Below are 21,957 nucleotides of genomic sequence, written 5' to 3'. Positions count from 1 at the left end.
GGGGCAGCGTTCCAGTGAGGAACCAGGGTTGAGTTTTCCGTGGGGCTGCTTCCACCTGCTGCGCCCCTGAAGGGCCTCTCTCTGGCGTGAGCAACGAGGTGGTCGAGGAGCGTGAAGGCCTGGGGGAAGGCCTGCCCACAGTCACTGCACCGGAAGGGCGTCTGTGCCGTGTGGCCGCCCTGCTGCCGCTGGCCAGCGGAGCCAGGTGGGCAGGCCTCACTGCACTCGGGGCTCCCGCAGGGCGCCCCCTCTCTGCGGGCAGCCTGAGACTGGAGGAGGCCTAAAGAGGCAGGGAAGGCCCGTCCAGACGTCCCCCACAGAGAGGGCTTCTCTGACAGGCAGACTCGGCAGCTCTCTCCAAGCTCGCGAGGGCCGTCCTCATCCTGCAGTCTACACAGACAACCTGGGACAGAAGAGGCGGGCACTGAGAGCGGGCCTGCAGGGAGGAGGCACCTTCAGCACCGGTGCCTGTGGCACACACCCACGGAGGTGTCCACAGACGTGCAGGAGGTTGCAGGGAAAGGTTCAGATGTGGAGGGGCTGGTCCAGGGGAACAGGGCTCTGCCTAACCCCAGAACAGGGAAACTGCAACAGGGACGAGGGGACAGAGACGGGAGCACTGCAGGGAGGGGGTCATGGTCTTCAAGTCATGCTCTGCCGAGGGCTTCAGCTGGGCCAGTGATGCTGATGACAGCAAGCCCCAGTGAACAGGTGACTGACAGCGGCCAGTGTCCATGGAGTGCTGACGGACATGTGCACCTCAGGTCACGTGCAGAGCAGGTCACAGTGGACAGCTCTGCAGTGGCACAGAGCTAGGGAACAAGACAGAGGCCAGAGGGGTGGGTCATCCAGAGCCTCAGGAGAGACTGCCAGACCACGCGGTGAGTCCAGAAGAGGGGCAAGGTGGGAGTAAGTTGTGGTCACTGGACCCAGCACCGAAATGCCAATGCACACAGATACGCATCACTGGAACCAAGGCCTCCCCTAGCCCCAGTCACTGAGTCTGGGACCCTTCCTGGCCTCTGCTCTGCTGACCACACTGTCCACCGTGTTGGGCACCCAGGCCTCTTCCTCACCCTCCATGTGGGCAACCTTGGGGGACCCTGAGGGAGAAGAGTAGTAAGGCTGACCCACCCCACAAAAACGGAGGCAGCTCATGTCACCAGGGCAGCCATGAGGGAGGTCATGTATTAGAACGCAGGACTCTACGTTTTTTAAAAAAACTGTCGGAGGCAGCTGAATGTTCATTTGTTTTTTATTTATTTTTTTAAATTGAAATATAGTTGAATTACAGTACTGTATTAGTTTCTGGTATACAGCAAAGTGATTCAGTTATATATGTGTATATCTTTTTCAGATTATTTTCCATTATAGGTTATTAGAAGATACTGAACATATCATGGTTTGGTTTACCACAGTTTTCTAGAAGAGAACTCCCTGTGAGGCAAAACTGACAATAATTAAATAAAGAATTAAGACAATAACAGAGACTTCAATTTCTAACTTTCATAAATGGATAGGACCACTAGGCAGAAAAAGAAGAAGGATATAACACTTGAATAACACTAAAAATCAACTAGACCTCTAAGACATCTATAGAACATGCTACTTAACAGAATACATAGTCTCCCCCATTCTGACATGCACATGAGACATTCTCCAAAAGAGACCATTTGCTAGGACATAAAACAAGCCTCAGTAGACTTCAGAGTAGAAAGCAACAACAGAAAAGAAATTGGGAAATTTACAAATATTTTAGAATTTTTTCTCATCATGGTTTATTACAAGCTATGAATATACTTTCCTATGCCATACAACACGACTGTGTTGCTTATCCATTCTATATATAAGAATCTGCATCTGCTAGTCACAGACTCCAGTCCACCCCCTCCTGCTCCTTGCCCCATCCCCTGGCCACCAGAAGTCAGTTCTCCATGTCTGTGAATCTGGAAAACTCACAAACTTATGGAAATTAAAGTACTCCTAAGTCACCACAAGGAAAATTATAAAACACTTTGAGATAAATGAAAGAGAACACAACATACCAAAAGTCTTGCTTAGAAGGAAAATTATAGCAACACCTCTGAGCTGTCTTATTCACAACACCTCTGACACCAAATCCATGGGGGTTTTCCATACCATTTCTCCAACTCCAACTGGGTGTTTAAGGATTCAATTCAATTCTGACACCAGATATGTGGAATTAGCACCAGATCCCACAGGTTACAGGCTTGGTCTCACAAGACTGCCCCTACCTCAGGCATCAGTCGAAGTCCCTTGCCTCCCATACTTCTGATAGCTGTAAATCTGGGATTCTCACAATTATTGATTCCTCTTCAGGTTCAATAAGTTGCTAGAACAGATCAGATAACTCAGGAAAAGAATTTACTTGCTATTACCAATTTATTTTAAAGGCTATAACTCAGGAACAGCCCAGTGGAAGAAATGAAAAGGGTAGGGTATGCCAGGGGTGGAGGCTAAGGATGCAGAGGGTAAGAAGGATCCATGCCCTTGGTGGCACCATTCTCCTAGCATCTCAGATGTGTCCACTAACCCAGAAGCTCTCTGAACTGGTCATTTTGGAGTTTCCTCACATAGGCATGACTGACTGAATCACTGGCCACTGATGATTGGCCCAAACTCCAGCCCCCGCCCCCCCCCCCAAAAAAAGTCAGGGTAGGGAAGTGAGAGGAGGAGGCTGGGAGTAACTGAAAATCCAACCTTCCAATCATCCCCTGATATTTCTGGTGACCAGCCCCTATTCTGAAACTATCCAGGGGTCCCCAGCAACTGTCATTGTTCATCAGCATACAGAAGCATCTCATCACTTCAGAGATTCCAAAAGTTTTAGGAGCTGCATGCCAAAGAATTGGGAACAAAGACAAAATACATATTTCTTATATTGTCACAACACACATAATAATAAAAATCTCTATACATATAACTGAATCACTGTAAATCACTGTAAACACTGTAAATCAACTACATTTCAATTATAAAATGGATTTTTTTTAAAAAGACCTTCAACCAATATCCTAACTTTATACTTCAAGGAACAAAAAGAAGAAAAGAAAACCCAAAAGTAGAAGGAAGACAATTAGAAAAAAAAAGAGAGAGCAAAGATAAACTAACTGAAGAAGAAACAGAATAGCTGAAAAGACTTAAGAAAAAAAAAAAAAACTTCCCCACAGGAAAAACAAAAAAAGCTAGGCTGAGATGGTGTCATAGGTTAATATTAACACAGAAATAAAAATTAACGCCAATATTTCAGAAACTGTTCATAAAACAGAAGAGAAGAAGGGAACATTTCCCAATTCATCCATTGAAGCCAAAATTATCCTCATACTCAATCCAAATAAAGATACAAGAAAAGAAAATTGTACCACTGATAACTCATGAATATAGAAAATCAACTGCTGTAATACACCACATTAATAGCATAGAGGACAAAAATCACATGTTCATTTCAATAGATATGGAAAAGCACTGTACAAAATCTAACAACTTTTCACAATAAATGCACTCAACAAGAGAACTTCCTCACCTGAACAGGGCATATGTGATAAACTTACAGCTGACCCCATTCTTATTAGTGAAAGACTGATGAGTGCTTCTCCTGTAAGAACTGGAGCAAGAGAAGACGTCCACTCTTACAGTCTAGGTCCAATAGCCAAGTTGGTCAGGCAAAGGAAGAAGTAAGAATATCTCTATTCACAGATGTCCTGACATCATGGAAAATACCAAACAATCCGCTGAAAGAACTATTAGAACTAATAAATGAATTTAGCAAGGTTGCAGAGTACAAGATCTGTATAGGAAAGTCAATTATATTTCTATACACTGCTGCTAAGTCGCTCCAGTCATGTCCGACTCTGTGCGACCCCAGAGACAGCAGCCCACCAGGCTCCCCCGTCCCTGGGATTCTCCAGGCAAGAACACTGGAGTGGGTTGCCATTTTCTTCTCCAATGCATGAAAGTGAAAGTGAAGTCGCTCAGTCGTGTCTGACTCTTAGCGACCCCATGGACTGCAGCCTACCAGGCTCCTCCGTCCATGGGATTTTCCAGGCAAGAGTACTGGAGTAGGGTGCCATTGCCTTCTCCATTGTATACACTAGCAATGTATAATCTAAAATGAAATTAAGAACAAATTCCACTTAAAAGAGCATTAAAAAAAAGATTAAAAGGAGGGGGGGAGAGAGCATCAAAATGAATAAAATACTCAGAAATAAATTTAGCCTTGTATATTAAAAACACTGTTTAAAAAATTAGAGCTAGTGGGTGTCCCTGGTGGCTCAATGGTAAAAGAATCCGTCTGCCAATGCAGGAGACAGGTTCAGTCTCTGGTCCGGGAAGATCCCACGTGCTGTGGGGCAACTAAGTTCCTGAGCCACAACTACTGAGCCTGTGCTCTAGAGCCTGGGAGCTGAAATTACTGAGCTCACTTGCTGCAACTACTAAAGCCCATCTGCCCTACAGCCCACGCTCCGCGACGAGAGAAGCCACCTCAGTGCCTGCATATGGCAAGGAAGAGTGGCCCAATTGCCGCGACTAAAGAAAGCCCACCCGCAGCAACAAGATCCAGCACAGTCCAAAATAAATAAATACATAAAATTATTTTTTAAAAATATATGGAGCTAAATAAACAGAAATACATTCATGTTTATGGATTGAAAGATATTAAAGATGGCAGTCCTGGAATTTTCTGGAGGTCTAGTGGTTAGGACTCCACGCTTTCCCTGTCAAGGGCGCAGCTTCAATCCCTGATGGGTAACTAAAATCCCACAAACCACTCAAAGCAGCAAAAAAAAAAAAGTGGCTATCCTGCCCAAACTGATCTACTGATTTCAATTCATGGTTGACATCTGGCCCTATAAAATTTCTTTTGGAGGAGGAAGGCAAAACTCAGAGCACAGAGGGGCCAAAGCTTCAGCAAAGTCACACAGCCAGAAAGAGACAGAGCTGGGATTTGTTAGGCAAACTATAAACGTGTGAACCCCAAGCCCTACTCCAGGAGCCTGTGGGGCAACAGGTGTCAAAGCTGCCAACAGGGCTACTCAGAGAGACGGGGAAGGGCACACAGACTCTGTGGGCTTTAGGATAAACAGAGCTTCCCATAGAGAAAAGGTAGAGGTGGTCTGTCTGTCGGGGAAAAGTGTGACTTACCTAGTGAGCCAATGAGTGCAAAGTTCTCCAGCATAACATCATGGTACAGGCTCCTCTGGGTCAAATTAAGGAGACCCCACTCCTCCCAGGAGAAATACACAGCTACATCCTCGAAAGTCACCGGGCCCTGTAATGATAAATTCCACTGAGTCTTAGGGTCAATAATGGGCAGAAAGACAACCAAAATATGGACAGAGAAGCACACCCACGCCCTTGACCCATGCCTCAGGTCCCACCACATCCCTCACTGCCCTCATGGTTCCCTGTGAGCCCCCACCACTCACAAGCCCTCATACCTCTCTCCTCCGAAGACCCCTGGCTCAGAGGATTCCCAGGGCCCCCAATACCATTGGTGCCTCTCTCATCTTGTTGCTATTAAACTCTGCATCCAGCCCACAACAACAGGCTGCCATCGATGGACACCTAGAAGCACACAGGTCCATCCTATTTCCTGCTAGTCAATTCCCTGTCTCCCAGGGATCACCATTCGGAAGCCACAAAACCCACGGTACCGTCTCTCTCTCAGGCCTGAGTACCATACTCCAAAGGCCCTCCACTTTGCCTTCCTGCACGCCTGGCACGTAACTGTACGGCAGCACGGTACAACTCCACACCCTCAGCACAACCTCACCAGTCCACCCCACTGGCAGCTCTCGCATGCCTCTGTGCACACTGGTGTCTCCCGGGTGCTACCACGGGGAGCGATTTCAAGTCCATCCTGCCTCGCCCCCCGCCCCGCCACACCTCCAACGGCCCACGGCCAAGGGTACCCCCCGGCTCTGCACAGAGGACCTCCTCACCCTGTAACCCTCTGTCGCCGGGAAGCACACCACACGTAGCTCCCAGATCCCCGTCCCTCCTCCGTCTCTGTCTCTGCAGACGGCCCTTTCACCTGTCACAGCCTTCCTCACCTCTCACAGGCCATTCAGAGTCCAGGCCTGCTGGGTGGGGATTCGGGTGCTGAGAACTGGGGCGCACCTCCCACTCACCTGCGCCTCCTTGGCCATCGGAACCGAATGGCGGAGAGTTTCAGCGGGCTCAGCTGAGATCCGTACCCGCCGGCCCGCCCGAGCCCCCGGCCGACTGAAGACCAGGAGCCGCTTCAGGAGGTTCTCGGGGGACAACAGCAAGTCTCAGCGAAAGGGACTCATGGCCGGGGTCACGGTGCGAGCAAAGGCGCGGTGACGGTCCCCGCGGTGAGAGCGCTGCCCTCAACGTGCCTCACAGCGCGGGGCCACGCCGGGAGCCCAGCCCCACTGCCCTCCGCGCGACGCAGGGACCGCCAGCGGAGACAAAACGGACCCCCGACCCCAACGTCGCAAGGCCCGGCCGGCCGGCGCCGCCAGGTGGCACCTCTGCCCGCGTGCCTCCATTCGCTCGACCCCCGGGCCTCCCGTGGCCCGGTCTGGGGCGCGCGCGAACCACCTGTCGCGTAACTGACGTCGCCGGCTGCGTCTGTACCGGCGTAGCCGACGGAGCCCGACGAGGGGCGTTTCCGGGAGAGCGGCGAGGGCGGGCCCGGGACTTCCGGTTGGACGTTTGGACCTGGGCGCGGGCGGAGGACGGCTTTGTCCCACCCACCTGCCTTTCCGTTATTGGCAAATCTATTTGTTTGTTACAGACCGAAGAGTAAAATTATACTGGTTTTGCCGCTTTTAAAGTAGGAAGTATGAATTTACGCTTTTTTGTACACGTCAGTCATTACAGGGTACGACAGGACAGTTTGCTGCATGAAAAACCTCCTCGGATCCGTCTGTTCACCCCTCCCTCCCCTCCCCTGAGACCTCGGCAATTTCACTCTCTCTAGTTGTGCCTTTCCCAACATGTCATCAAGCTGGGATCATACAGTATGCACCTTTTTCAGCTGACTTTTTCACTTAGGAATACGCATTTAAGATTCCGCCATGCTTTCTTTGTGGCTCCAGAGCACAGTTCTTTTTACTGCTAAATAATACTCCATTGCATGAATGTACCAATTTCCTTATTTACCCATGGAAAAGCATCCGTTTGACTCCAGTTCTAAGCAATTACGGATAAATTGCTATAAACACTCCTGTTCCACTGTCTGTGTGGACATATTTTCAATAGATTTGTGTAAATACCTAGGCGTGCGGTAGATGGATCACATAATAGGAGTGTATTGAAATTTATAAGAAACTACCAATTGTCTTCCTAGTTCAGTTCAGTTCAGTCACTCAGTCATGTCCAACTCTTTGCGACCCCATGAATTGCCGCACGCCAGGCCTCCCTGTCCATCACCAACTCCCGGAGTTCACTCAAACTCATGTTCATCGAGTCAGTGATGCCATCCAGCCATCTCATCCTCTGTCGTCCCCTTTTCCTCCTGCCCCCAACCCCTCCCAGCATCAGAGTCTTTTCCAATGAGTCAACTCTTCTCATGAGGTGGCCAAAGTACTGGAGTTTCAGCTTCAGCATCATTCCTTGCAAAGAAATCCCAGGGCTGATCTCCTTTACAATGGACTGGTTGGATCTCCTTGCCGTCCAAGGGACTCTCAAGTCTTCTCCAACAGCACAGTTCAAAAGCATCAATTCTTCGGCGCTCAGCTTTCTTCACAGTCCAACTCTCACATCCATACAAACCACTGGAAAAACCATAGCCTTGACTAGACGGACCTTTGTTGGCAAAGTAATGTCTCTGCTTTTCAATATCTATCTAGGTTGGTCATAACTTTCCTTCCAAGGGCTATATAATTTTGCATTCTGGACAGCAGTAGAGTTCTTGTACAGCTTGTCAGTATTTTGGATTTTAGCCATTCTAATAGATATGTAGTGATATTGTTTAAATTTGGAATTCCATAATGGCATATGATGTTCAGAATATTTTCATCTGCTTCTCTCTGCCATCTGTGCATCTTCTTTGGTGTAATATCCAAATCTCTTGTTTTCTGTTTCTTTGGCTGCACCACGTGGCATTTGGGAATCTTAGTTCCCAGCACCCAGTTCTAACCACTGGACATCCAGGGAAGTTGATATTGCCCTTTGAAAATTGACATCAGAGCTTCCCTGGGGGTCTGTGCATGCGTGCTAAGTTGCTTCAGTTGTGTCCAACTCTGTGCAGCTGTATGGATTAATAGCCTGCCAGGCTCCTCTGTCTATGGGATTCCCCAGGCAAGAATATGGGGTGGATTGCCATGTCCTCTTCCAGGGGATCTTCCCAACCCAGGGATTGAACCCGTGTCTCTTATAGATAAGTATGGTGTCATCTGCATATCGGAGGTTATTGATATTTCTCCTGGTAATCTTAATTCCAGCTTGTGCTTCATTCAGCCTGGCATTTCACATGATGTACTCTGCATATAAGTTAAATAAGCAGGGTGACAATCTACAGCCTTGATGTACTCTTTTCCCTATTTGGAACCAGTCTGTTGTCCTATGTCCAGTTCTAACTGTTGCTTCTTGACCTGCATACAGATTTCTCAGGAGGCAGGTCAGGTGGTCTGGTATTCCCATCTCTTTCAGAATTTTGCAGTTTGTTGTGATCTACACAGTCAAAGGCTTTGGCGTAGTCAATAAATCAGAAGTAGATGTTTTTCTGGAACTCTCTTGCTTTCTTGATGATCCAACAGATGTTGGAAATTTGATCTGTGATTCCTCTGCCTTTTCTAAATCCAGCTTGAATGTTTCATGTACTGTTCATGTACTCAGTTCACGTACTATTGAAGCCTGGCTTGGAGAATTTTCAGCACTACTTTGCTAGCATGTGAGATGAGTGCGATTGTGTGGTAGTTTGATCATTCTTTGGCATTGCCTTTCTTTGGGATTGGAATGAAAACTGACCTTTTCCAGTCCTGTGGCCACTGCTGAGTTTTGCAAATTTGCTGGCATATTGAGTGCAGCACTTCCACATCATCATCTTTTAGGATTTGAAACAGCTCAACTGGAATTCCATCACCTCCACTAGCTTTTTTCATAGTGATGCTTCCTAAGGCCCACTTGACTTTCCATTCCAGGATGTCTGGCTCTAGGTGAGTGATCACACCACTGGCATTACATGGGTCATGACGATCTTTTTTGCACAGTTCTTCTTGCCACCTCTTTTTAATATCTTCTGCTTCTGTTGGTCCATACGATTTCTGTCACTAATTGTGCCCATCTTTTCATGAAATGTTCCCTTGGTATCTCTAATTTTCTTGAAGAGATATCTAGTCTTTCCCATTCTATTGTTTTCCTCTATTTTTGCATTGATCACTTGCCGGGGTCCAGCCCCGGTGGATCCAGGGTGATTCGAAGGTGGGGACGGAGTCGGCGTCTTTGGAAAAATACATATTTAATCACAGATAGAGAGAGGTTAGAAATGGATAGTGTAGTAGGAAGATTAGTGGAGAAAAGGAGGCTGAATAACTTGGACTACGTGGAATAGCATCCATGCTCCAGATGGGAATTCAGCCAGAAAAACGGGAGCAAGAAAGAAGCGACATGGGGGAATCAGTCTTTCCGGAAACTGATCCGATTTCTTTATTTTGGGGTTTGCTTATATACCTTTTGTTACACATAGGGATGAATACAGAGTCACGTGGGGGTCAGCAGTCCTGACCTTTGTCAAAATCAGGTGCTTCACATAAATGTATAAAAAAAAGGTCTTAGGGATATTACATCATCTTCTGGACATGAGTGAGACCTGCTTACATTTTATGATCCTTTCTTTCTGATAACCAAAAAAAACTTATTTCTTCCAAGGGTGTTTTTTCTTAAACCAGGCACCACCCTCCAAATAAAGTTACATTCCTATAGGGTGAGGGTGTAGTGAGTTACAATCAAGAAAGGAATTTATTCAACCCAAGGTTAACATGATTAGTCTTAAAGGTTAATACTTATTTCTCCTATATGCTTAAAGGTTAATACTTATTTCTTCCTATATGCTAGTTATATTCATTATAAGGGTAGGGAACATGGAGATTTAGCAGCAAACATCAACCCAACAAATGAAAATCCTTTCACCAATGCTCCCCTTAAGATCTATTTAGTCTTAAGATATGATAAAGTTACATTCTTACACAGCAAGGACACAGTGATATATAACAAAGTACAGTGATCTATTACAAAAGAGAAAATCCATTAACTCAAAAAGTCTAGTATTGCTAACATCAAAAACTACCATATTTCCTTTGCTATATTCCAAATACATTGATTAATATATTCCCAGGTACCTAAGGATATAGAGGCCTGGCGGCGATCATTGACTCAACAAGAAGAGAAAGTCCTACGCTAATTAAGACTCTCAAAATACTCCAAAACTCTCTGTGCTGTTTATGGTTGAGAGGTAGTAAACAGTCATGTGCCTAGTGGCGGCAGTAAGGATAATCCTGTCACACAAGCTAGTCTGTCAGCAGAGAGGTTTGACCTGAGACATCCTTGTCCCACCCAGAGCAGGGAATTAGCAGCAATTATTGACACAACAAATGAAGAGACCCTTCACCAATATAATTCCTAACCAACTATACTAATAATTTTAACTCCCCAAAATAATTTGCCTTTAGTAAGTCTAAAACATCTTGTGCCTCTCAGGTTGGGAGGCTGCAAGCAATCACATGTGGCTGGACAAACCTATACAGGTGGGCTAGATAACCTTCAGAGGAGTCCGTAAGCTGAAACACTCTTGTCACGCCCAAGAATTTTTATTGCCTTGGAGCTGCACGTTTACTCCTTCTCAGAGAGAAACGGTTATGGGGGGAGAGCCCCCCGTAAAGTCAGAGGTGTAGGTGAGAGCATAAAACAGACTCTGGTTTTGGGGTAAGATGCTCGGGAACAGGGGGTTTCCTGAGGCTTGATCACGCCTTTGCGTATGCCAAGCCTCCTTCCTCATGACCTTTGCCATGGGCGGAATTCCTCACGCTGGCCCCCGGCAATCACTGAGGAAGGCATTCTTCCTTCATTTTTTTCTTCCTCACTTTCTTCCTTCCACCACATGCTGGAGTCAAGATTGCTGGGAGAAATATCAATAACCTCAGATACGCAGATGACACCACCTTTATGGCAGAAAAAATGAAGAAAAACTAAAGAGCCTCTTGATGAAAGTGCAAGAGGAGAGTGAAAAAGTTGGCTTAAAGCTCAACATTCAGAAAACTAAGATTGTGGCATCTGGTCCCATCACTTTATGGCAAATAGATGGGGAAACAATGGAAACAGTGAGAGACCTTATTCTGGGGGGGGCTATAAAATCACTGCAGATGGTGACTGCAGCCATGAAATTAAAAGAGTCTTGTTCCTTGGAAGAAAAGCCATGGCCAAGCTAGATAGCATACTAGAAAAGCAGAGACATTACTTTGCCAACAAAGGTCCATCTAGTCAAAGCTATGGTTTTTCCAGTAGTCATGTATGGATGTGAGAGTTGGACTATAAAGAAAGCTGAACGCCAAAGAATTGATGCTTTTGAACTGTGGTTTTGGAGAAGACTCTTCAGAGTCCCTTGGTCTGCAAGGAGATCCAACCAATCCGTCCTAAAGGAAATCAGTCCTGAATGTTCACTGGGAGGACTGATGCTGAGACTGACGTTCCAATACTTCGGCCACCTCATGCGAAGAATGGACTCACTGGAAAAGACCCTGATGCTGGGAGGGATTGAAGGTGGGAGGAGAAGGGGACACAGAGGATGAGATGGCTGGATGGCATCACCAGTTTGATGGACGTGAGTTTGAGCAAGCTCCTGGAGTTGGTGATGGACAGGGAAGCCTGGCGTGATGCAGTCCTTGGGGTAGCAAAGAGTCTGACATGACTGAGCTACTGGACTGCCTGCCTGCCTGACTCATGGATCTTGCATTGGCAGGCATGTTCTTTGCCACTAGCGCCACCTGGGAAGCAATGGTTTAGAATCCGCCTTGTAATGCAAGGAACACTGGTTTCATCCCTGGTCCAGGAAGATCCCATGTGCCTCAGGGCAGCTAAGCTCAAGTGCACCGCAATTACTGAGCCCAGGCACCTACAGCCTTGCTCTGCATCAAGAAGCCACCACAATGAGAAGCCTATGCAAGCAGCAAAGTGCAGCCCCCGCTTACCGCAACTAGAGAAAGCCCGCGTGCAGCGATGAAGAGCCAGCACAGCCCAAAAATAAAATGATCTTTTTTTTTAGACCCAGCAGAGGCCCACAGTCCTCTCACAGCCCACGAGTACCTGAGAGCAGGGACCACAGCCTGTGTGAAGCCAGGCACACCCAAGGCCAAGTGTACCCCACCCCCATCATCCCCAAGTGAAGAGTGAGTTTCAGCAGGGCCAAGAGCAAGGCTACAATGGAAACAGGATTCACACCCACATCTCTTTGGCTCCAGAGTTCACATGCATGGCTGAGCTGGTTCCGCTGGCTGGGAAGAACAATCCACAGGCTGCTGTTCTAAAGGGTGGATTTCTGCTTATGTAGGATTTTATTGGTATGAAATGCCCACAATAGTAAATCCATAGAGACAAACAGTAGACGTGGTTGCCAGGGATTACGGGGAAGGAGAAATGGGACATGACTTGAATCAGGATGGGGCTTCTTGAAAATGTTCTGGAATTAGTGGTGATGGTTGCATAACTATGTGATCATATTAACAACAAAATGAACTGCAGACTCTGGGCAAATTGTATGAATGTGTTTAGATTACATTTCAAGAAACCTATCATTAAAACTAAAAACGAGAAAATTTCTGGAAGCTTCCTTGGAAAAGTCCCATATCCCATGTGGAGTTTAGCATGGCCACTAGAGTGGAAATACCCATGCCCAGTGGGCGGCATGCAGCTCTCAGGCCCCTCCTGGCTCCTCTGCCCCAGCCTCCGCAGAGACTGAGAGGGCAGAGAAAGCCACAGCGTGGGAGGACATGCCCAGCTGCCCTGCCAAGGAGTGTCCCTAGGGGAGACGCTCCCCATCCGAGCCTGCTCTCCCCTTGGGACGGAGGGTCCCAGCACTTCCCAGGCCGGCCAGGGGTTGGGGTTAGGGTTACGGAGAGCACATCTGAGTCACGCTCTTCCTTTGTAATCTAATCTACCTGTGTTCGCATTAGTGTGCGTCAAAATTTATTAGACGAGCACTAGCTGAGCACCGCGGACCGCAAGGCCGGGGACGAGTCTGTCCAGTGCGCTGAGCCTCGCGCTCAGCGGAAGCGCCCCCGGTGTGATAAACCGGACCACTGCCTCCTCCAGCGGCCCCGCGGCCCCGCGGCCGCCTTGCCGAAAGCGCTCCGGAGGCCGTCTTGGCAGCTTCGCTTCAGGTGCCCGCCCTTGACTGACGGCACAGCCGCCTCCCGCAGGCTCTCCCTCCTGAGCGCCGTGCGCGCTCGGGGCCGGGTGCGGGTAAAATCGCCAGCGACGGCCGCCGCGGGCGCCCCTCCGGCTGCCGGCGCGGGAGCGTCTCCTCCCTCCCGCCTGCGCGGGGGGCTGTGACGCACGCGCCGTCCCACGGAGCAGCGCGGCGAAGGCGGGCCAAGCTGCCAGGGCAACTACGGTCACGCCCCCGGCCCGGCCCGGCCTCCGATTGGTGCGCGTTGCTGACACCCCCTGAGCTTTCCCCGCCTCGAACACCGCTGAGGTTCAGTTCAGTTCCATCACTCAGTCCTTTCCGACTCTTTGCGACCCCAAGGACTGCAGCACGTCAGGCTTCCCTGTCCATCACCGGTTCCCGGAGCTTACTCAAACTCAAGGGAACATTTCATGCAAAGATGGGCTCGATAAAGGACAGAAATGGTCTGGACCTAACAGAAGCAGAAGATATTAAGAACAGGTGGCAAGAATACACAGAAGAACTGTACAAAAAAGATCTTCACGACCCGGATAATCACGATGGTGTGATCACTCATCTAGAGCCAGACATCCTGGAATGTGAAGTCAAGTGGGTCTTAGAAAGCATCACTACGAACAAAGCTAGTGGAGGTGATGGCATTCCAGTTGAGCTGTTTCAAATCCTGAAAGATGATGCTGTGAAAGTGCTGCACTCAATATGCCAGCACATTTGGAAAACTCAGCAGTGGCCACAGGACTGGAAAAGGTCAGTTTTCATTCCAATCCCAAAGAAAGGCAATGCCAAAGAATGGTCAAACTACCAAACAATTCCACTCATCTCACATGCTAGTAAAGTAATGCTCAAAATTCTCCAAGCCAGGCTTCAGCAATACGTGAACCGTGAACTTCCTGATGTTCAAGCTGGCTTTAGAAAAGGCAGAGGAACCAGAGATCAAATTGCCAACATCCACTGGATCATGGAAAAAGCAAGAGAATTCCAGAAAAACATCTATTTCTGCTTTATTGACTATGCCAAAGCCTTTGACTGTGTGGATCACAATAAACTGGAAAATTCTGAGAGTTGGGAATACCAGACCACCTGACCTGCCTCTTGGGAAATCTGTATGCAGGTCAGGAAGCAACAGTTAGAACTGAACATGGAACAACAGACTGGTTCCAGATAGGAAAAGGAGTACGTCAAGGCTGTATATTGTCACCCTGTTTATTTAACTTCTGTGCAGAGTACATCATGAGAAATGCTGGACTGGAAGAAACACAAGCTGGAATCAAGATTGCCAGGAGAAATATCAACAACCTCAGATATGTAGATAACACCACCCTTAGGGCAGAAAGTGAAGAGGAACTAAAAAGCCTTTTGATGAAAGTGAAAGAGGAGAGTGAAAGAGTTGGCTTAAAGCTCAACATTCAGAAAACGAAGATCATGGCATCCGGTCCCATCACTTCATGGGAAATAGATGGGGAAACAGTGGAAATAGTGTCAGACTTTATTTTGGGGGGCTCCCAAATCACTGCAGATGGTGACTGCAGCCATGAAATTAAAAGATGCTTACTCCTTGGAAGAAAAGTTATGACCAACCTAGATAGCATATTGAAAAGCAGAGACATTACTTTGCCAACAAAGGTCCATCTAGTCAAGGCTATGGTTTTTCCAGTGGTTTGTATGGATGTGAGAGTTGGACTGTGAAGAAGGCTGAGCGCCGAAGAATTGATGCTTTTGAACTGTGCTGTTGGAGAAGACTCTTGAGAGTCCCTTGGACTGCAAGGAAATCCAACCAGTCCATTCTGAAGGAGATCAGCCCTGGGATTTCTTTGGAAGGAATGATGCTGAAGCTGAAACTCCAGTACTTTGGCCACCTCATGAGAAGAGTTGACTCATTGGAAAAGACTCTGATGCTGGGAGGGATTGGGGGCAGGAGGAGAAGGGGGCAACCCAGGATGAGATGGCTGGATGGCATCACGGACTCGATGGACGTGAATCTGAGTGAACTCCGGGAGTTGGTGATGAACAGGGAGGCCTGGGGTGCTGTGATTCATGGGGTCACAAGGAGTCGAACATGACTGAGCGACTGAACTGAACTGAACTCAAACTCAGGTCCATCAAGTGAGTGATGCCATCCAACCATCCTCCGTCGTCCCCTTCTCCTCCTGCCTTCAGTCTTTCCCAGCATCGGTCTTTTCCAATGAGTCAACTCTTCGCATGAGGTGGCTAAAGTACTGGAGCTTCAGCTTCAGCATCATTCCTTCCAAAGAACACCCAGGACTGATCTCCTTCAGAATGGACTGGTTGGATCTCCCTGCAGTCCAAGGGACTCTCAAGAGTCTTCTCCAACACCACAGTTCAAAAGCATCAATTCTTCGGCACTCAGCCTTCTTCACAGTCCAACTCTCACATCCATACAAAACCATTGGAAAAGCCATAGCTTTGACTAGATGGACCTTAGTCAGCAAAGTAACGTCTCTGCTTCCGATATGCTGTCTCGGTTGGTCATGGTGGCTCAGCTGGTAAAGAATCCGCCTGCAGTGAGGGAGACTTCCATCTCTGGGTTGCGAAGATCCTCTGGAGAAGGGAACAGCTACCCACTCCAGTATTCTGGCCTGGAGAATTCCACGGACTACAGTCCATGGGGTCATAAAGCTTTGGACACAACTGAGCGGCTTCCACTTTCACTAGGTTGGTCGTAGCTTTTCTGCCGAGGATCAAGCATCCTCTAATTTCACGGCTGCAGTCACCATCTGCAGTGATTTTGGAGCCAAAGAAAATAAAGTCTGTCATTATTTCCACTCTGTCCCCATCTATTTGCCATGATGTAATGGGACCGGATGCCATGATCTTCGTTTTCTGAATGTTGAGCTCTAAGCCAACTTTTCCACTCTCCTCTTGCACTTCCATCAAGAGGCTCTTTAGTTCTTCTTTGCTTTCTGCCATAATGGTGGTGTCATCTGCATATCTGAGGTGACTGATATTTCTTCTGGCAATCTGGATTCCAGCTTGTGTTTGTGCTTCATCCAGCCTGGCATTTCTCATGATGTGCTCTGCATATAAGTTAAATAAGCAGGGTGACAGTATACAGCCTTGAGGTACTCCTTTCCATATTTTGAACCAGTCTGTTCCATGTCCTGTTCTAACTGTTGATTCCTGACCTGCACGCAGATTTCTCAGGAGGCAGGTCAGGTGGTCTGGTCCCATCTCTTGAAGAATTTTCCACAGTCTGTTTGATCCACCCAGTCAAAAGCTTTCATGTAGTCAATGAAGCAGAAGTAGATGTTTTTTTCTGGAATTCTCTTGCTTTTTCTATGATCCAACGGATGTTGGCAATTTGATCTCTGGTTCCTTTGCCTTTTCTAAATCCAGCTTGAACATCTGGAAGTTCTCAGTTCATGTACTGTTGAAGCCTGGCTTGGAGAATTTGAAGCATTACTTTGCTAGCGTGTGAGATGAGTGCAACTGTGCAATAGTGTGAGTATTCTTTGGCATTGCCCTTCTTTGGGATTGGAACGAAAACTGACCTTTTCCAGGCCTGTGGCCACTTAGGTTTGCGAGCAGGAAGGGTAAAGAGGTTGGGAAACTGGCCTATGGAGGAGAGAGGTGCGGCTGCTGGGCCCCAGGAGGAAGGAAGAGCGAGGCTCTTCCTGGCGGAGCCAGGGAGTGGACTTGAAAGGAGCTGTTCTTCGGAAGGCTCTCTGGCCCCTGCTAGAGTCTATGCCCTGTCCTTCCGTCAGCCTGACTTCCCATCTCTAAGCTGGACACTTCTGCTCTCAGCGTACAGCGAGGGCCCCCCGTGGCCCTGTGCCCTCAACCTCAACATAAGAGGCTAACCCATGGCCGGAAACGGGTGTAGTGTGGCCAGAGGCCTCCCTGGCCCTCATGAAGAGAGGCCGGCTGGATCCTGGTGGTGTGGAGCGTCCTGCGCACCTTGTTTGCAAGGGGAGAAGACCTGGGAGGGCCTGGGAAAGGTTTGGGGAGTGGAGGGCCCAGTGGGCGTGCAGGGAGAGGTCGTGCGTCCAGGATGATGGCTGCCTCTCACCTTCTGGACATCAACTGCCCTGCCATGTCCCTAGTTCCGATGGCGCCTCCAGTGCGCTGGAAGTACAGAGCAGGCATTCAATAAATACTTGTGGAGAAATGAAAAATTCTTCCTGCAAGTTTACCATCTCCCGTTTTACAGAAGATAGAATAAAGTCTGATGGGTACAAGTCTTCCTGGCACCATGCCAGGCATTGAGATGCCCCCCCCCAACCATCACCCTTAGTGGGCATCGGGACCACTAAGAGGAGGAGCAAGACTGGGGCATGTGTGGAGGGTGCGCCCAGCAGGGATGGGGCGGGCCCGGGCAGGCCTGAAGAGCACAGCACCAGGTGGCCACAGAGGCTGCAGGTGTCCAGCAGTCCTGGCCCAGGTGGTGGTTTCAGGCAGTCCCTTTGTTCAAGAGGAGCAGGCGTGTGCACATCAAAGTAGTCATCAGCAAACAGGGCCGCTCAGCGACCCCTGAGTTCTGTCATCAGCTGCATTTTACAGGAAGAGAGAACGAGGTTTCAGGCTCCCATCTGGGAGGGTAGAGAAGCAACCACTCCCCACAGTTTGGAGGGGAAGCAGGTTAGGACAAGTGTTACCAAAATGTGTGCGTGGGGGGTGTCTGGCTGCTCACCGCTCAAAAGCCAATAAGCAGGGCAGGTTGGTGGAAAGTAAAGTTTGCTTTATTTCAGATGCTGGCAAGTGGAGGAGAGGGTGGCAGCCATCTGTCCAAAGGCCAACTCAACCCTCTGACAAGCAGGCAGCGAGAGCTTTTATAGACAAAGTTGTCGGGGTGGGGGGACAACATGCAGAAACAGCACCATCATCTCTAACAGTCCGCTTCAACTTGGTCATCAGTGGTCTGACCAGCATCATCTTGGTTGTTTTAAGTACAGTTATTCCATCCCGGGTGCACTTGTTCCCAATTCTTTGTGATCAATTCTCGGAACTGTGGCAGCTCAAGCCCTGGGTACAGTCTGGTCATCACGTACCTGGTGACCAACTTCTCCAGCTGGTGTGTTGGTGTCTGTAAGACAGCTCACAGGATATGGCTCAGAATGTTGTCTACAGCCCTTGAGAAAGAGCTGGGGGCCCTTGAATACGCTTAATGACGGCATCACTATTATTTAGTCTCCTTAGACTGTTTTCCTTTGTTTCTCACTTCCCTGATTACATTTCTTCTTGGACTAGACTTATCCACAGGCAAAGGGCAGGCAGATAACAAGGTCTGGGAGCAAGATCCTGCTCTGCTTCACAAGGAGGAGCCAGCCCTGCCACCTGCCCTAAGCCACCAGCTCCCTCCCTCAGGTCCCCCTGCCTCAGTGCCAGATGACACTCCCCTGAGCATTCTTTTTTTTTTTTTTTTAATATTTATTCATTTATTTGGCTGCACCAGGTCTTAGCTGCAGCATGTGGGATCTAGTTCCCTGACCAGGGATCGAACTTGGGCCCCCTGCATTGGGAGCTGAGAGTCTTAACCACCGGACCAGCAGGGAAGTCCCCTCCCCTGAGCATTCTTGAAGGTACTATTCCTCCAGGCAGCCTTCCTTGAGCACCTTCAGGCAGAAAGCATCATCTCTTTCTCTTCTGTGCACCTGACAGCCAAGGACCCCTTTCTGAGCACCCCCGCGGCTGGGCGCACTTCTGCTCATTCTATGCCATCGCCTGTAGTGGAGGAGGTGAGGGATGAGGAGGTTGATATTTGAGACCCTATGAAAGCTGAATAATGGCCCCCCGAATACCTGGAATGTGAATGTGTTACTTCACAGTAAAGATGGACTTTACAGAGGTGATGAAATGAAGGGTATGGAGGTGGAGATGTCCTCGACTATCCGGGCGGGCTCACTGCAATCCTGGTGTCCTTTTCAGGAACAGTGCAGCAGGAAAGTGAGGAAGGGAGCTACCATGTGCTGTTGGAAGGAACTGAGTCAGTGGTGATGTGTTGCAGCAGCTGCGCAAACCTATACAGACCACCAGTCAGCCCTGCTCCTGCCTGACCAGTCTCCTCCCTGTGGGCCTGCTGGGCCTGCTCTGTGACGCAACACCCTGGCCCAGGCCCCTGCAGGCCTCATTGGCCCAGATGTTGGACAGGAACTGGTCCAGGGAGACACTCCCTCAGATGAAGCAGCAGATCCCATCAGAAGCAGCTCTGCTGACACGCCTGGGTGAGGATGCCCAGAGCTGGGTGAACCGAGGTGCCCGCAGCAGTCCCTACAGGGCTGTCCCTCCCTACAGAGCTATTTGGAACCCGTTGTGGGCCAGGTCCTGAGGACATACATGTAAACAATCAACCAGGCGCCCCCATCCGCAAAGAAGTGACATTTGTCCCTGGAAAATGCTGGACGCCACTCTGCCGCACAGCATGCCAGCGCTGGGTGATATGAGGCAGACAGGGGCCCCAGGGCCTGCGGGGGAGACAGAAGGCCCTGGTCCAGTTTGTGTGGCGAGGGGCTGCCGTCTGCCCCACTGTGATAACTCAGGAAGGCTTCTGGGAGGAGGACCCCCTCCCTGCAAGCTGCCGTTCACAGGGAGGGCGGAGGCCCCTTGCCCTCTGTGCTGACGAGGTGCTGAAGGAGTCCTGGAGGAGGGCAGAGACTGACCCTGAGCATTCGGCGGGTGGAGATGCGGGTGATGGGGGCTCATGGTGGGGAGAGGGGCCAGGAACTCTTGGGGCAGGCCAGGAATGTCGGGAGAGATCCCCACCGACACGGCCTGACCTGGAGGCAACCTTGGCCGCTCTGAGCCAGACCACAGCTGCCCTCACAAGAGGAGGCGTCTAGAGAACTCCAGAAGCCACCCCCCACAGCGGGAGGGAGGGCCCAGATGGGAGCCCATCTGGGAGGCCTGGGCCCCTCCCTGGCGGGCCCCAGCCCCAGCCCCAGCCAGGTGCCCAAGGCCGCCACGCAGGCCCTGCATGGAGACGGCTGGATCCCACCCAGGCCCAGCCTGCAGGCAGCAGAGTGGAAAACAAATTCCCCAGCCCAGGGACGAGCAGGGTGGTTGGTCCCAGCCACTCGCAGACATGGCCAGGGACCCAGCGAAAGCCCAAAGGATGAGTCAAATCAGAGACCGCGGCCCCAGTGCCAGCCTGGGCTGAACATCCTCCTGGGGCGCTGATGACTCGGGGGACACTTCTGAGGCTCAGGGTTGGGGGGTGCCCCTAGCAGGGCCCTGCAGGATGCTGCCCAGGGGACTGGAGTCCCAGGAGAGATGGGGACCAAGGGCACCCCTGGCCCTTTCTGCCTCCCCGCGGGGCCTCGACACCCACGGGGCTTCTGCAGCAGTGGCCCACGGGGACTGCAGTCAGGGCTGCTCTTTGGGAGGGTCCCTGCCTCCTGAGGACGCCCGGAATGAGCCACTGGGCCTCGCTGGAGCAGGGCGCCCTTGCCCCGCGCCCGCCAAGGTCTCTGAGGGGATCAGGGGGAGCCTTGGAACTACCCCCGGGTCCCCACGCCCCGCGCCCGCGGAGTCCGGTCAGGGCCAGCCTCCGCCCCCCGCGCGCGCTCCGAGGGCCCAGCAAGTGTCTCTGTGTCCTTGGGGAGCCCCTCGGGCTCCAGCGCGTCCTCCGAAACCCCCGATGGGGCAGCGTCCGGGTCAGGACTCGAGTCCGGGTCAGGGGCCGCGGGGAGCGGCGTCCAGCCGGGGGTCCGGAGCGCCTGGGCGGTGGGCCGAGGCGGGAGCCAGGAGAGGCCGGGCGCCGGAGCGAGCGCCACGAGCTGGGGCCGCGCGGGGTGGGAGGTGGTGGCGCGCGGGATGAGGAAGAAGATGTAGACGCCCGAAACCACGAGCCCCGCGGCCACCAGCACGGCCAGGACGACGGCCGCGTGGAAGAGCCAGGCCGAGCGCGCCAGCGACAGGCGGCGCGACAGCGGGCGGCCGAGGCGCAGCGGCGGCGGCGGCGGCGGCGCGCGGGCCTTGCGCGGCCCGGGCCCGGGCGGCGGCGGCCGCAGGTAGAGCAGGCCGCGCCGGCGGTCGAAGCGCACGGAGCCCGGGGGCGCCGGCGGGGCGCGCGCGGGGCCGGGCAGCAGGCCGAGCTGCGTGGGCAGCGCGGGGAGCCCGCGGCGCGGGGCCAGGCGCGTGGGCGCGCGGCACACCGGGCAGGCCACCGCCGCGCCGCCGCCCGCCGTGGCCAGCGACAGGCGCGCCAGGCACTCGAGGCAGAAGACGTGGCCGCAGTCCAGGCTCTTGGGCAGCTTGAACACGCCGTCGAAGGGCGACACGCAGATGAGGCACTCCACCGGGGAGGCGGGGGCCAGCATGGGGCCCGGGCTGCCGTCCGCTTCCTCCTCGCCGCCCTCGTCCTCATCCTGCCCCCTGCCGGGGGAGCGCGGGGTGCACGCGGAGCCCGGGGTGCTGGGGCCCGAGCCCCGGGGGGCCCGCGGGCGGCGGAGCCAGGGCGGCCGAGGGCAGGGCATCCGGGCCGGCCTGCGGGGAGAGGCGGTCAGCGGCCTGCCTCCGGGGGGACCACCGACACGGGGAAGGGCGGCAAGAGGATCAGAGCCGGGAGGAGGGTGCGGGGAGCGGCGGGGGATGTGGACCCGAGGCCGCCGGCC

At 51.3% G+C, this 21,957-nt stretch overlaps 2 protein-coding genes across 2 annotated transcripts in view; both read right to left on the bottom strand.

The window, feature by feature from the left end:
* Window positions 1-21,957, bottom strand: part of LOC138419407 (zinc finger and SCAN domain-containing protein 22-like) — a 58,986-nt gene that overhangs the window by 817 nt on the left and 36,212 nt on the right.
* On the bottom strand, window positions 18,066-21,819 carry RNF225 (ring finger protein 225). The gene has a single exon (XM_069552309.1). The coding sequence runs from the start codon at window positions 21,817-21,819 to the stop codon at window positions 20,839-20,841; it is 981 nt and encodes a 326-aa protein (XP_069408410.1). The 3' UTR covers window positions 18,066-20,838.

This window comes from Ovis canadensis, chromosome 14 (genome assembly GCF_042477335.2).
Source record: "Ovis canadensis isolate MfBH-ARS-UI-01 breed Bighorn chromosome 14, ARS-UI_OviCan_v2, whole genome shotgun sequence".
NCBI classification, from domain to species: Eukaryota; Metazoa; Chordata; class Mammalia; order Artiodactyla; family Bovidae; genus Ovis; species Ovis canadensis.
The sequence above is the reverse complement of the archived record's forward strand: the minus strand, read 5'-3'. Positions and strand labels throughout refer to the sequence as shown.

Excerpts from the sequence above, each read along its gene's own strand:
- RNF225 (XM_069552309.1), bottom strand. The coding sequence starts at position 21,819 with ATGCCCTGCCCTCGGCCGCCCTGGCTCCGCCGCCCGCGGGCCCCCCGG.